At 45.0% G+C, this 15835-nt stretch overlaps 1 protein-coding gene across 1 annotated transcript in view; it reads left to right on the plus strand.

The window, feature by feature from the left end:
- The first annotated feature begins 1770 nt into the window (after window positions 1–1770).
- ZSWIM6 (zinc finger SWIM-type containing 6) overlaps window positions 1771–15835 on the plus strand; it is a 213126-nt gene continuing 199061 nt past the window's right edge. The window contains exon 1 of the mRNA XM_054487360.2: window positions 1771–2444. Within this exon, the coding sequence (XP_054343335.1) occupies window positions 1793–2444 (652 nt within the window). The 5' untranslated portion in view covers window positions 1771–1792. The remainder of the gene's footprint in view (window positions 2445–15835) is intronic.

The following is a 15835-nucleotide window of genomic DNA, read 5'->3' on the forward strand; positions in this document are numbered from 1 at the left end:
AGGCCCACTGTGTAGCTCGAGGTTTCCGGGGCCTCGGCCCCGAATGGGCGATTTTCTTTAAAACGCCTAAGCGCGCTATCCCTTTAAATCCAGGCTGCGAGGCAGGCGGGTGGGGAGCAGCCAATAACCTTAAAAGATGCGAAAGTGTCAAAGGAGATAGAGTTTATCTCCAACAATGGGAGCGGATCAGCACCACTGTTTACAGTAAAAACAGAAGGTGGGGCTGGGAGGAAGCATGTCTCCGACGCGGTAATTAAGTCTGCGGCTTGGACGCAGATTTCACCGAGCTCTGTGGAGCGCGAACAATGTCCGCAGGGCTCCGGGTTCAGAGAGGGACTCGCTTCTCCGCCTTCGCCCGCGTCCAGCCACCAGCGAGCTGCGCTCTGCGCTCGCTCTCCCTGGTCCACCCCTACGCTGCCCGGACCCGAGGGGACTGGCCCTGCGGGCGCCGCCAAGGCGACTGAGAGCGCGGCGCACCTCCCGAGCGCCTGGACTCCGCGCAGCCGGGCGCCGGGGTGGGAGCCGGGCCGCAGACCCAAGTGCGCCCGAAGCCGCCGTCTGTCGCCGGCTGGGCGGTGTGTGCGCGCTCCCGTGGGGCTTGCGCGCGCCCCTGCGGCGTGTGTACTCACAAAGGTGTGTCTGCTAAACCCACAGCCCGGGCTGCGTTCCACCCCGAGCGGGAGAAACCCCGGCCCGGAGCGGGGCCTCGTCCGCGCGACCGACAAGGGCGGTCGGAGCTCCTCAACGCCTAGCGGGCGGGTCGGTTTCCTGGCCCGAGGGGCTGAGGCAGCGAGGGCGGGACGGTGGCAGCCGGCTCCGGACGCGGGTCGCGCGGCTGCTGGGCACGTTCCGATCGCTCTGAGTGTTTTCGGGCACAGCCCTGCAGCCGGGACAGAACGGACGCGGGGCTCGGAGATGGGCGCACTGCAGCCACGCGGGGTAGCAGAGCGGGCGCGCTCCTTCCACACCAGGTCTGCAAAAGTGAAGTGGAAAGCCGCCGCCGAACGCAGCCATCCTCCCCCTTCCCCGCCGCAGCTTCGGCGGGTGGTGGGGAGAGCTCCCCTGCACCGGCTGGAACGGAAGCTGGCAGGCGCTCGGGTTCGGCCGCGCCTCCTCCGCCTTCCTCTCCACCCGCGACCCCCGGGCTCCAAGCCGCATTTCTTTGTTTTGAAAGCGCCTCCTCCGCCCAGAGGCTTTTCCCCCGAAGGGCAGGGGGACGGGGGGGTGGGGCATCGGCCCGTGGGCCCCGCCCTCCATTTAGCTCGGAACCCTCCCCTTCGCTCACCCCCTCTTCTCCCCTTTCCTCCCCGCTGCGACCCACGAGGCGCATCCTCACTTCTCGGACTTCAAAGAGAGGCTGAGAACTGGAGGGGGAAGTGGGGTAGGCAGGGAGCGCAGAGACCCACCTACCTCAGGCCGGGCCCGGCGGCCCGCCCCCTCCCACGGGAACCCCGCCTGAGCCCCGCCCCCCCCGCGTCACAGCAGCCTGACATTCTCACAACCCACCAGGCACCAAAACGGCCCGCCCCCGCCACCCCCGTGTCCGCCAAGCGCTCTATTTATGTTTCAGCCCAGTGATTTGCATAGGCCCCGCCCCCGGCCCTAGGTTCCCCCTATCGGAGCCCCGCCCCAGCCTCTGCGTCACAGCGGAGGCCCCACCTCTTGTGCCCATACAAGGAGCGGCGGGCCCTAGATGGCATCGTGGCGTCGCGACGGCGTGTGCGTGTCGCGCTTCCTAGTGCCGTTTATAGGGTCCCAGCACTTCCGCTGTCGGGTTAGAAGCGGCGCGGTCATGGCGGAGCGCGGACAGCAGCCTCCTCCCGCGAAACGGCTTTGCTGCCGGCCGGGCGGCGGCGGCGGCGGGGGCAGCAGCGGCGGCGGCGGCGCGGGTGGCGGCTACAGCTCTGCCTGTCGGCCGGGCCCGCGGGCGGGTGGCGCGGCGGCGGCGGCGTGCGGGGGCGGTGCGGCGCTAGGGTTGCTGCCGCCGGGCAAGACCCAGAGCCCCGAGTCACTGCTGGACATCGCGGCGCGCAGGGTGGCGGAGAAGTGGCCGTTCCAGCGCGTGGAGGAGCGCTTTGAGCGCATCCCGGAGCCGGTGCAGCGCCGCATAGTCTATTGGTCCTTCCCCCGCAGCGAGCGGGAGATCTGCATGTACTCGTCCTTCAACACCGGCGGCGGCGCCGCGGGCGGCCCCGGCGACGACAGCGGCGGCCCCGGCGGCGCGGGCGGCGGCGCGGGCGGCGGCGGCGGCGGCGGCGGCTCCTCGTCTTCCCCGGCCGCCACCTCGGCCGCCGCCGCCGCCGCCGCCGCCGCCGCCGCAGGGGCCGGGGCCCCGTCGGTGGGGCCTGCCGGGGCGGCGGACGGCGGCGACGAGACGCGGCTTCCCTTCCGCCGGGGCATCGCGCTGTTGGAAAGCGGCTGCGTAGACAACGTCCTGCAAGTCGGTGAGTCACGGGGCAGCCGGGAGCCGTCTGTCCGTCCGTCAGTCCCTGGGTGGGGGGCCGCCCGCTTCTTTCTTGCGGATAGCCCCTAGTTCCGCGCGCGCCCGCACCCCTGCGGGTGTTCTCACTGGTCCGGATGGTCCTTCTGAGCGGAGCGCCCATTTCCTCCCTCCCTTCCCTGCCCCCCCGTCGCCCCGGACGGGCCAGCGAGAGTGGGAAATGAATCAGCAGGACGCGCCCCTCCGCGGGCTCCGCGCCCCCGGCCCGCGCTCCCCTCCCCGCCCTCCTCCGGGGAGCACATCCTGGAGGGCTGTTCGCCGGTTTCGGGGCTGGATGTGGACAAAGGCGCGGGCGGACGGCCGGCCTCCCGCGAGGGTGTGTGTGGCGGGGCTGTGCGGGGCGGGGGAGGGGGCGCGGGCCGCAGACAATGCCGGCCGCGGCCCGGCCGCTCGGCGCTCCCCCCATCTCCCACTGCCTGTCGCTTGCTCCTTTTTCTTTCTGGCCCCCGCCCCACGCGATTTGAGGGGAGGGGAATACGCTTAAAGCCGCTCGGTGGCCGCTCCTCCCAGGGCTCCGACGGGCGAGCGGCCGCGGCGCTCCCGTGTCGCTGTGGCTTCTGGCCCGGGCGAGCTCCACTGGCCGCCCGGGGTTTAAATGTCCTTTTCTTTGCGCCTCCTCAGTCTCCAAGCGGCGCAGAGGGGAGGTGGCGGCGGACCAGACTCCGTCTCCGGAGGGACATCTCGCCCGGAGGACGCCCCCTAATTAAAGGGCGCGAGCCCGAGGAGGAGCCGCTCGCGCTTCCCTTTTCTCTGGAGCTGCCTCCAGACGCCCCTGTGCGGGCCGCGGCACAGCCCTTGTGCCCCGCCGCCCGAGTTTTGTTTGCGCTGTGTGGTCAGGTCGTGGTGCCCCGGGCGAGCCGCGGTCAGCAGTTGCGGATTTGCCGCTTGCAGCATAAGAGGCGAGCGGGCTGCAGGAGCGCGAGGCAGAGGGCTAGGCGGCCGCTCCCGCGTCCCCGCGGCGCGGCAGCCCCGCACGACCCAGCACTTTGTTCTCATTTTCAGGTTTATTTGTGCCCTTTTCAGTTTTCTGTCACCCTCCGAAAAGGAGAAACCAAACAAAAGAGTTTCTTTATTTCTTTTCAGGGCTTGTAAAGTAGAAGATATTTGACAAAGGCGAGAGAAGGACTCGTGATTTAGAGCTGCACAGCCCTCCTTTCTCTGACAGATCCTGAGAGTTTTCTCAAATACCTTAGTTTAAAAGCGTCTTCTGTTCCCCCTCCCCCAAAATGTTCTTTTTCGCCTGTCCAGATCTTTTTCAGCCATAGCGATGGGAATGTTTGAGCCAGACTGAAAAGAATAATGCTGTAGTGAAACTTCCCATTTTTTTCTCCTGATTGCAAATGGCATATTTTCTGACCCCCTCCCATGTTAGTGTACTTGAAATTGTAGCATGGTGAATCCGGCACCGAATGAATGGGGATAGATTTGGACGCATCTCTATCTCTTTGATTGTTAACTTAATCCTTTTTCTTTTTCTGTAGTCAGTTCCTTTTATCCTTCTTTTCTTTGGGAGTGGGGTGGGGGTCTGGATAGGGGCCCCAAGAAAGAATTACGATTTGTTTTAATCCTGTCTGGTTAATTTGAATTCTAATGCAATCTGCAAACGTGATTTTCTGCATGGTCATTTATTTCCAAAGGCAGCCCCCAGTGTTGCCTTTTCTATGTTGGGCACTCTTTCCTTCTGTCTAGAGGGGGTTTAGCTTTTGAGGCTGTTCATCTATCCTTTTTTCCTTAAAACAAATCTAATTAACATTCTTTCAAGTTATACCTTTTTTTTGTTTGTCTGTTTCCTGCCGGTTAGCGATGGATGGAAGCACATCTGTGGCTTCTCAGTATAACAAACTAGAGTCCGCGAATTTTTATGGCTTGGCTGGCAATGTTGAGAGTTTTTTTTTTTTTTTTTTCCCTCTCTCTGTGCTTGACTCTGCTTGCAAGCAATGAGGAATGACAGGAGAGCACATAGGGAGGGTTTCTTGGCTGATTGCATTTAAGCCAGGAATTCACTGTGAAAATAAAGCCAAGGGGCGATAAATAAAAGAGGCAATCTTCTCTAGGAGACAGACACACAGCGTGGGCTTTGCCTGCTTTCATCAGTGGAAGAGGCCTGGGTGAGTAGTTGTAAAAGAAAATAGTAACTTTTTGAATAGTCCCCAAAGGGGAAGGAGGCCAGAATGGAATTGGCAGTGGTTGACGTGAAGTGGTGTGATGTTTCTCGTGTAGTTTGAAGAGTTGACCACCACTTCAGAAACACATACGTGCTAAACAAGTGCTATACAAATTGTGGAAAATATTCTTTTTTCGCCTCTGAGTTCTGCCATTTGCCTTAACTTCCAAGTTGTATTACTTGTTGTGCCAGTCAGCTTTAGAGATGGAAGGCTGTTAAATGCCTGGCAGCTGGCACTGTGAGATAGAACACTTATGATCAGGGTTCCTCCCACCTCCCTTTATGGGGAACAGAGAGAGGGTGGCTAGATTAACCATTTAATTTAGCTTCAAGTAGTGGTTTGAATTGATATGCTAACTTGAAAGGCTTATTTTATAGTTTTGATTTGAAGTAGAATGCTTTTGTTTGTTTCAGTTTCTTAAAATGGAAAAGAACAGAATACTTTGTTGGTAGCACCATAAAGCAGTTTTCTGGTATTGCAAAATTACAAGTGTACAGAAAGTATTCATTGACTTTTGTAGAGATGACTAAATTATAGCTACAATAGGGAAAATCTAGTTGTTGGACTTTATTTTACATTTATGCTGTTGATAGTTTAAGGATTGAAGGGTTTGTTAGAAATTAAACCTATTGGTAGTTACTATTTCTCTACTTCTATATTTTAAAAAGAAATTTAAGGGAAAAAATTAAACCTTTGTTATAGTAGTTGTAAGCAATATTTAATTGGCACAGAGCTTGCCCATCAGTTGATTATAGGAAAGTTTTAGAGAAAGAGTGGTTGGCTTTTTTTTGTTAAGTAATTTATATTGCCGGGCACGGTGGCTCACACCTGTAATCCCCGAACTTTGGGAGGTTGAGGTGGGTGGATTGCTTGAGCTCAGAAGTTCTAGACCAGACTGGGCAACGTGGTGAAACCCTGTCCCTACCAAAAATAGAAAAACTTAGCCAGGCATGGTGGCACACATCTGTGGTCCCAGCTACTTGGGAGGCTGAGGTGGAAGGATCACTTGAGCCCAGGAGGCGGAGGTTACAATGAGCCAAGATCGTACCACTGCACTCCAGCCTGGGTGTCGGAGTAAGACTCCATCTCAAAAAAGAAAAAAAAAATTGATGTTGATATTGGAAGGGAGCTGTCTCTGCAGGTGCTGGTGTATAAGTATTATCGACATTTAAGTAATGATTTAGAAGTTACATAAAAAAAAATTTCCCCAAGTTATTGTCTGGCGAAGAGCTTCCCTGGTATGACCTGAAACTCGAACTTAGAAAAGATAGATAAATTTAATTGGATAAAAATAAAAAAGGGCTGGGTGCAGTGACTCGCGCTTGTAATCCCAGTACTTTGGGAAGCTGAGGTGGGCGGATCATTTAAGGTCAGGAATTCGAGAGCAGCGTGGCCAACATGGCAAATCCCTGTCTCTACCAAAAAATACAAAAATTAGGCATCGTGGCACATGCCTGTAATCTCAGCTACTTGGGAGGCTGAGGCAGAAGGATGGCTTGAACCCGGGAAGCAGAGGTTGCAGTGAACTGAGATCGCATCATTGCACACTCCAGCCTGCGCAACAGACTGAGGCTGTCTCAAGAGGAAAAAAAAAAAAAAAAAACTTTCTGTAGGGCTGAAAACACTACAAATCAAATTTAGCAGTTAATTGGGCCAAATATTTACAGCACATTGGACCAAAGGTTGGTAGAAAACTTACAAAAATTGTCAAGAAGAGACATGGATAACCCAATAGGAAAATGGGCAACACATTTCAGAGAGGAAGACATGTAGATGGCCAGTAAACATACTCATCTTCATTCTTACATAAAGAGATGCAAATAGGCTGGGCGTGATGGCTCATGCCTGTAATCCCAGCACTTTGGGAGGCCGAAGTGGGTGGATCACCTGAGGTCAGGGGTTAGAGACCAGCCCGGCCAACAGGGCGAAACCTCATCTCTACTAAAAATACAAAAATTAGCCAGAGCGGTTGCGGGCGCCTGTAATCGCAGCCACTCGGGAGGCTGGGGCAGGAGAATCGTTTGAATCCAGGAAGCAGACGTTACAGTGAGCCGAGATCGCACCACTGCGCTTCAGCCTGGGTGACAGAGTGAGACTCTGTCTCAAAAAAAAAAAAAAAAAAGATGCAAATAAAAATGAGATGCCATTTTCTTCTACCACATTGGTGAAGACTAAAAAGACAATACCCAGAATTGGTTGAAGAGATTTGGGAAAAAGGATTCTGCCTACGCTGCTGCTTGACACCATCTTTTTCTGTCTTTTTAAGGAATTTATCCTATAGATAATACTGATATTAGTGTATAATGATGTTCTGTATAGTGATGATCATTGCAGTGTGGTTTGCAAGAGTAAAAAGCTGGAGTTAACCTACATTTCTACAGAAGGGAAGTGTCTAAGAAATACTCAATGGAGTACTATGCAACTATGAAAAGATGAATTAGATTTATATATACTGACAAGGAAAGATGACCAGAATATTTAAAAACAAGTTAAAAACTTCATATAGTATGCTGCAATTTGTGTTTAAAACAAAAAGACTTGCATATAGATGCATAAAAATGTCTGTAAGGCTACACAAGCAATCTTGGAAGTATGGGTATTTTTCGAGAAAGGCAGTTAAGTGAATGGTCAAGGTTTTTGGGGGGGACTTTAACTTTTTACTTTATGCCTATTTTATGGTTGGGTTTTTCTTAAAACTAGAGGCATATATTTTTGTAATAAACTTACAAAAATCCTTGAGTTTTTAATTTATAGTATTTGTTTTGGTGTGTTCGCGTGTGTGTGTGTGCTTGAGTGTGTGTGAAGGTCCTTTCTGAAGGAAGGAGACACATTTTAAAAGGAATGGCCTTTTAATTGGCCTTTTTTTCTATTTACTTTTGGGAGAAAAGAATATCTCCCAGCATTCCACTTAACATTCTGGTAAATACATTCTTACACTCTTTTCAGATTCATAACTTAAAGTTTTGTGTTTTTTTTTTTTGTGGGGGTGGCAAAGCAGTAAAAGAACATTATTAGAATTAAGATGGGTACAAATTTCCGTCAGATAATTTATTGGTTTTGAATATTTTGATTTTTCTTTACAGATCACTAAATAAAGATGATTCTGAATGCACATTGAAAATTGGATGCTTGTTTATTGATGATAGTACATTTCATTGAATGCTTTTTCAAGGTTAATATAGACTAATTTTATGTCAGATCCTACCCTTTTTCTGCCTTTTGATTAATAAAGAAATACACAATACATTTTGAAACCAGTTGCATAGGTATTTTTTATTGTTCTTTTGTGTGAGTTGAGATGTTTGATTTATGTAAGTGATTTTTGAAAGTATTTCAGTATTTGATAGGTCCTTAGCGTTGTTCCGAAGGAAGTTAAATTTTCAGTTTTAGGAATACTTGGAATTTGTTATCATACTTAGTTCTCTGAAGGATAATATTGCTCCATTGAGAAAATCTAAAATGTTCAAGAGACAGTGACAATAATGGAAGGTGAAAATGGCGGATTTGGGTTAAGCAAACATTTTCACTCTTTCTAAAGTCTTTAATTTCTTGCAACTCAGTTGTGTTACAAGTACACCCTTGGATTGAAAAGGCTATCCTCATTATTTTTTTTCCAGTTTGCATTGAGTTTCATCTATTTTGCGGATGTGAGACTGATGCCTGCCTTTTTAGAAACATCAGGATGCCCTTGGAACATGTCCTTTAATAGAATTATTGCAATTAATTGAACAGTTTAAGTCATTATTGTCGTAAGTATGTCCTCACTGATTTTTAAGATTTTTATCCTGGGCCTCTTTTTTTTCTACAATGGATAATCAATTCCTGTCTCAATTCTAACCCTATGAATGTTTCATATGGAAAGATGCGGACCAGCATCTCTTTCTGCTTACACTCATATTCACGGTTTAGTTAAGAATGTGTGATTTCAGCTAGTAATATGGTCAGTGATAGGCAGTGTAGGAATGACATGTTTTGTTTTATAAGAGTTGTCCGTTTGAAAAATCACATGAGACCAGCCTAGGCAACATGGTGAAACCCTATCTCTACTAAAATGCAAAAATTAGCTGGGCGTAGTGGTACACCCCTGTAATCCCAGCTACTCAGGAGGCTGAGGCAGGAGAATTGCTTGAACCTGGGAGGTGGAGGCTGCAGGCTGCAGTGAGCCGAGATTGTACCACTGTACTCCAGCCTGGGTGACAGAGTGAAAACCTGTCTCAAAAAAAAAAAAAAACACACGACTGGATCTGTACTATTTCCACATGCTTTATATTTTTTTTGTGTTAGACTGTAAATTTTCTTCACTGAGGCAAAATAAATTTGGTACCTTTATTTTAAGAAGCATGCTTACATATACATATGATAAAACGAACTCATTTAGTGTTAGAAATTTTTATAGGGGCAATCATTAAACAAACTGTTGTTGACTTAAACTGTTATATTTAAGAGCACAAATATCCTAAAAATGAAAGATTATAGGTAAGTATAAATATCTTAGAAACAAAGTGGGTTATAGACAGGTGTTTTTAAAAAGGTAGTAAATAGTATGAAACCCACAAAACCATTTTTAGCTACCTTTCAAATTACCGTGGTATAATTTTTAAAATAGTGCTTTGTCACAACAAAAAGGCTAATTTAGTTTTTGCGGTTTATTAATTTTTTAACATGTAAATATTTGGGGATTACTTTAAGTTCAAAACCACGAACTGTTTCCCTCTTTAAATGCATCTGCTTTGAAAAAATCAGTATCAAATGATAATTTGGAGAAAAGTGTTACTGAGTCTTGTCTTGTGAAGAGACGTTTTGTTTGTCAATCCTACCCAGATCTCAAAAGTAAAGTGTGTCTGTTAGATAAAAACTTGGTTGTCTTTTCAGTTTTTGCTTTCAGTGCCCTGTGTTCCTTTAAGAATATGCTTTGTACTTGCTTTTCAGTTCTTTAAAAATAGGACACTTCCTTATTTTTTTTCATCTAGAAAAGATCGCTAAAGCAAGCTTCAGAGACAATACAGTGCAAAATTCCTTGTCATTTTGAACTTTCAGCTGATTGAAAGATTGACTTGCAGCTGATAGTAAACTGTTGCTTGAGTATGCTAAATGTTTTATGTCTGCGGAATTCACTTAACTAATTTTGTGTCAGCTAATATATGTGTGTATATATGTCTACAAATAGATATATGTGATGATGTCCATAGGTGAACAGAAAAGGAGACAAATTAACCCAGATATAATTTGAATGTTGTAACCACATGCATATTTCAGTGATCCCTCTGTACAGATCCACAGTTTATTTCTTCTTAAAATATGCTGAAAGATGAAAGGTATTTTTGTAAATAAAATACTCTTGCATTGTAGTTGTTATCTACTAATGGAGCTATGGAGATGTTAGAGATAAAAAGATAACTTCAATTTCAGTTTTTCCCATTTTCCTGGTAAGAAAACTGAGGCCCAGACATGTTGAGTAAATTGTTTAGAATGGCATAGGAAATGGCAAAGCTGTGTTGCGTATTTTTCCTACTGTTTGGGCCGTGTCTTAGTTTGGTAGTCTCCGAAATCAAAACAAGCATATTCTTGAATGTGAATTGAACTCTTTGGAGAGGTTATTTGGCTAACATTTATTGAATGTTAATAAATGTATTCCTAGATAGCATTTTAGTTTCAGGCTAAATTCTAGTGGCTGCAGTGCTGTAGTGGTTCTAGCATGCTCAATTCATGCTAGTGTAAAACATTTGTGGATATTTGGAAATCGTAGTAATGTTTGAGATTAAAGTTCAGAAAAAGGATTGTTAACTACAAAACTGTATTACAGCTGTATGATTATACAGCAAGTCCTTGAATAACATTGTATCACTATATCATTGATGAGAAAATAAAAACGTCAATTCTGGCCAGGGCCATTATCTTGGGTAGAGTTTGCATGGTTGGCCTATGTCTACATGAGTTTTCTTTGGGTACTCTGGTTTCCTCCTACATCCCAAAGATGTGCACCTTAAGGCAGATTGTCCCATCTAAATGGCCCCAGTCTGAATGAATGTGGGTGTGTGTGAGTGTGCCCTACAATGGGGGTGGCATCCCATCCAGGGTGGGTTCCTGCCTTTCTCCCTGAGCTGCTGGGACAGGCTCTGGCCACCTGCTACCTTGAACTGGAATAACTGGGTGAAGAATTATCTTGTTTTTATTAATTGTCGTAAAATGTATGTACATCTCACATTCATTTCAATGTTTGGTATTAGAAGTGTTGTGGTCTTTATTTAGAAGTTTGATGTTTTTGTGACCAGAAATATGCCATAGGAAATTACTGTTTATGTCAATTAGCCTATGATAAATTGGTTTTGTAATATGTCATTTTGATTAAAGTCGGTTTCCAAGAACCTATTGATGGCATTAAGTGGAGGACTTGCTGTTACATGAGTGTATACATATACCCATATAATAAAGAATTTACTGAAAGTTTGAAGTGCTAATATAGAACAACAGAAGTTTGCTCTCAACTTAGTATATATATGAAAACTTCTCCAGTATTGTTTGTATTTGACCAGGTTTTTAAAATATAGTTTATTGTTTTTGTCAACGTGCCTCCTCCTCCTTCACCAGTAAATAGTATACACATAATCCTTCGGGATGTACCTATACATACACGTACTTCTTTCACATAAATGATGTGGCTTCCAAACTGTAGTACTCTCTGTAACCTTTTTTTTGTTTGTTTTTTTGTTTTTTTTTTTGAGATGGGGTCTCCCTTTGTTGCCCAGGCTGGAGTGCAGTGGTGCAATCTCAGCTCACTGCAGCCTCTGCCTCCCGGGTTCAAGCGATTCTCTTGCCTCCGTTTCCTGAGTAGCTGGGATTACAGACATGCGCCATGACGCCCGGCTAACTTTTGTATTTTTAGTAGGTTTCACCATGTTGGCCAGGCTAGTCTTGCACTCCTGACCTCAAGTGATCCACGCACCTCAGCCTCCTAAAATGCTAGGATTCAGGTGTGAGTCACCACACCCGGCCTTTAAAGCCTTTTTGTATGACTTGGGGCAGTTCTTCACTGAATCAGCTGGGCGTGATTTATGGTGAGACTCTTAAGACTTCTACAACATTTACTAATAGTAAGAGTAATAACAACTAACATTTCATAGCACTTAACCAGGTGCCAAATACTGCCCTAGAATATAATCAGAAAAGGTAAGTAAGACCTACTGAGAGTGTATTCCACTTCCCTCATTTCCTTTATGTATTTCTTAACAGCCATATGAGTTAGGGACCATTATTATTTCTATTTTACAGATGAGGAAACCGAAACACAGGGAAAAAAGTAGAAATAACTTTTGTTGCTGTTAAAAACAGAGCCAGACACATGCAGCCTCTTTGGTTGGTGCTCAAGCAATACTGTCCATGATGCATCATCATTACCTATTCTAGAAGGTTTAGGTTTACAGTGTGTTGCTACTTTCTAGAGTGACTTTCACAGTGGCTTGGATTTTAAATTGTGATTATAGGTATGATTTTAAAATGTTACTTTTTTCCAATTGAGAGGATTTACTTAAAAATCATAAGGATATTTACACATATTAGGATTTAAAAACATTTTGGTTGTCTTAAAATGGACATACTATAATATTGACCATCTTAACCATTTTTATGTGTGTGGTTCAGCAGTGTTAAGTACATTTACATTGTTGTGCAATATAAAATTTTACTTGAAAAACTACTACATTAAAAAAATGTCTTTTAGGAATGAATTTCAGCTTTGGAGGATGGTTGTGTTGGGTGATTTTGATCATCTTCTATGAGATGTTAAGTTTTGAAAGAGAAATTAACTTGCAGGTTAGATCCAATCGTATATATGCAGCAAAGTTAGGTTTTCAAAGTATATTTGAGAAATTAAATATCTCATTTTAAGGTCCTTTAAAATGTTACAATTATATTATTTCTTGTTGCTGTTAAAGAGATTTGACATTCTTTGAAAGATAGAGTTTTATCTGTGCAATTCCTGAACACTGATGTTAATTGGAAGGATGCAGTAGAACCTGTCAGTACATTTAAACTCTTACTAACTGAATAAGCTGATCAGATACATTGGAAGCTGATTTAGTGAATTAATGTACTTAAAACACAGGTGACTGGTTCCCTATTCCTGCCTTACTTAAGAGTCTGTTTACTTAAAGTATTTTTCATTGTTAGTTGGTATCAGATCTCCAATGTTGGAAGAGTTTATAGAGAAAATATACATAAGAAGATAGCATGTAGAATAAGTCCACAAAAGCAAGTTTTAAATTCTCTTACGTAATTACAATCAGTACAGATTAGAATTTTGTATACGCCAGGTTGTATGTGATAAATGTTTGCTGACAGTTACTAGCATTTTTATGAGTGTAGTACTGTGTAGGGATTCTGTAATTTAGGTGTAAGGGGCATACCTAGAGTCTTTTCTGGTGTGGCTATTGGTCTTTGTTGGTAGAGGCCTGGTCATGCTGAACCTTTACTCCTGCTGCTACCTTTTCTATTAACTCATTTCTACAAAGAAGATTGTCGTGATTTTTATAATAAGTACTTGTCATAAAATAAGATTCTAAAACCCAAATACCGTGTTTGTAATCTGGTTGTTTTATGTGAGCAAACTTTTAAATATGTTATATGTTAGCCCTGTTCCTTTATGACTTTGTTTTTTAGTGTTCTGCAAGTTTCCTTATCGTTAAGACTTTGGACTTTTTTTTTTTTTTTTTTTTTTTTGGTGAGACAAGAGTGTCTCTGTTGTCACCCAGGCTGGAGTGCAGTGGTGCAATCTTGGCTCACTGCAGTCTCCAATCTCCATTTCCTGGGCTAAAGTGATTCTTGTGCCTCAGCCTCCTGAGAAGCTGGGATTACAGGCACGTGCCACCACGCCTGGCTAATTTTTTGTATTTTTAGTAGAGATGGGGTTTCACCATGTTGGCCAGGCTGGTCTGGAACTCTTGCCCTCAGGTGATCCATCCGCCTTGGCCTCCCAGAGTGTTGGGATTACAGGTGTGAGTCACTGTGCCTGGCCAGGATTTTGTATTCTTGATGCCATTTTTACAGTTCTTCTTCCCTTCTTCCCCCAAATATCACTTATGTAATTTTTGTCTGATATATCTTCAGCCCGGTGACCTAGCCAGTCTTTTCAGGATTGTGGTTTATACTTTTCTCTAGACAGTGGTAAAGCTGATGACTGAAATGACCAATGGCTGTTTTGTGATGATGGCAGGGTAGAATCAAGTGAGACTTGAGGGCAGCAGGTGCAGAAGGCTCTGAACCCAACTTGCCTCACAGCTCCAGTTTATTTTCTTTCTTTCTTTCCTTTCTTCCCTCATTCTCTTTCTTCTCTTCCTCTGTCCTTTCCTTTCTTGGGGATGGGGTGAGGGAAGGGGGGGAGAAAGGAGTGTGTGGTAGAAAAGACAAATCAGAAAAGATAAATAATACCAACTGAGAGTATATTCCATTTCCCTCATTCCCTCCAGTTGTCCCCCTCTTCCTCCAGTCACTCTTTAGGGAAATAAAGTTGAGGTGAGAAGGACCTATGTGTTACAGCTGCTGCTTGGCTGCTATTTTTAGCATGGCCCTACATCAGGCTGGCACCAGGCCATGATGGCACAGGGCCAGCATGTTGTGAGACTGCTGGTAAATGTCAAAAACTTAACTTTCAGATATCAAACAAAACTAAATTTCAGACATATTCTGTGCTGTGGTACTGTATTTGGTTTTATTTTTCCTGAAATAGGATGTACATGTTTTTAGAAGTAATTGATCTTTAATAGTAGCCGTACATAAATCTTGAAACATGTAATGTATAGTTTATTTTAGGTAGGAGGAAGATTTAAGAATTGTCTTGTCAGGTCAGACATGTAATCCAGCTCAATACTTTTCATTTTGTGGTGCCACCAAGAGGTGTGAAATTTGCCTGATTTATTTACTATGCCTCGGGGGTTCTTAAAATTGCTGTAGCTGTTGAAGTTGTGGAGTCTGAATTAGTTTATATAATTATAGGTGCCATCAGACATTAAAAAGAAACACATACTGTTTTTCCTACAGTTATCCCTGTTCTCTTGGCTAACTCATTTGTGTGTGTTTAGATTTGGTTAATACTCTAGTAATATATTTAAAACTTACTATTCATTTTTGTGGGGAGCAGCTAGGTTTTAGTTGAAATATTAATATCTGGGTCTAGATTCTATACACCCTAGAACCAGTGTTATGTAGATTGTGTTTGCAAATTGAGTTTAAAGTTTTTGGATGCATATATGAATTTAAGAACTTGGCTATCTGTAAATATGTTGTATTTGTTCTTGAGTAATTTTGGAAAGAAAAATGTCACAAGGTGAATTTGTATCTTTGGAAGGGACTTTAGTAAGAATAGTAATTGTATTCTTTCTATAAAGGTACATAGAAAAGCTGAGGGCATGTTGGGGATGATTTGTGGTGTACCATGAGCTACACTGAATACAAACAGAAACGCTGATGATTATTCGCTTAGCCGATGAGTAGTGGTGTAATGTTCTTGTGTAATGTTCTTAAATCCATCAGATGGCAGGATAACGTTTAGTAGTGCAATGATCTGACACCGTTCTTAAGGTAACACAAACTAATTGGCCCAAATAACTAGAAATGGAATCAAATTGATTTTCTTTACATTATCTTTCAGGTAGTTATTGGATGAATTCTGCTGAATTTACTCTTATGGAAATAAGAAAGCTTATGTTGGGGGATTTAGTGAAAGGTGAATTGCTTGGTCTAGTATACGACAGAAGGCAGATGTTTTAGAGTTTATTTACATTCTTACATCTTTTTTTTTTTTTTTGAAATGGAGTGTCGCTCTGTGGCCCAGACTGGAGTGCAGTGGCGCGATCTCAGCTCACTGCAACCTCCACCTCCCGGGTTCAAGTGATTCTCCTGCCTCAGCCTCCCGAGTAGCTGGGATTACAGGTGCCCATCACCACACCCAGCTAATTTGTGTATTTTAGTAGAAACGGAGTTTCACCATGTTGGCCAGGCTGGTCTCGAACTCCTGACCTCAGGTGATCCACCCATCTCTGCCTCCCAAAGTGCTGGGATTACAGGTGGTAGCCACCGTGCCTGGCCCACATTCTTAAATCTTAAAACAGATTCTTACATTTTGGATGAGAGCAAGTTGGGTAGTTTGCTGAATTATTAGGAAACATAGTGAATATCT

This window comes from Pongo pygmaeus, chromosome 4 (genome assembly GCF_028885625.2).
Source record: "Pongo pygmaeus isolate AG05252 chromosome 4, NHGRI_mPonPyg2-v2.0_pri, whole genome shotgun sequence".
Classification (NCBI taxonomy): Eukaryota; Metazoa; Chordata; class Mammalia; order Primates; family Hominidae; genus Pongo; species Pongo pygmaeus.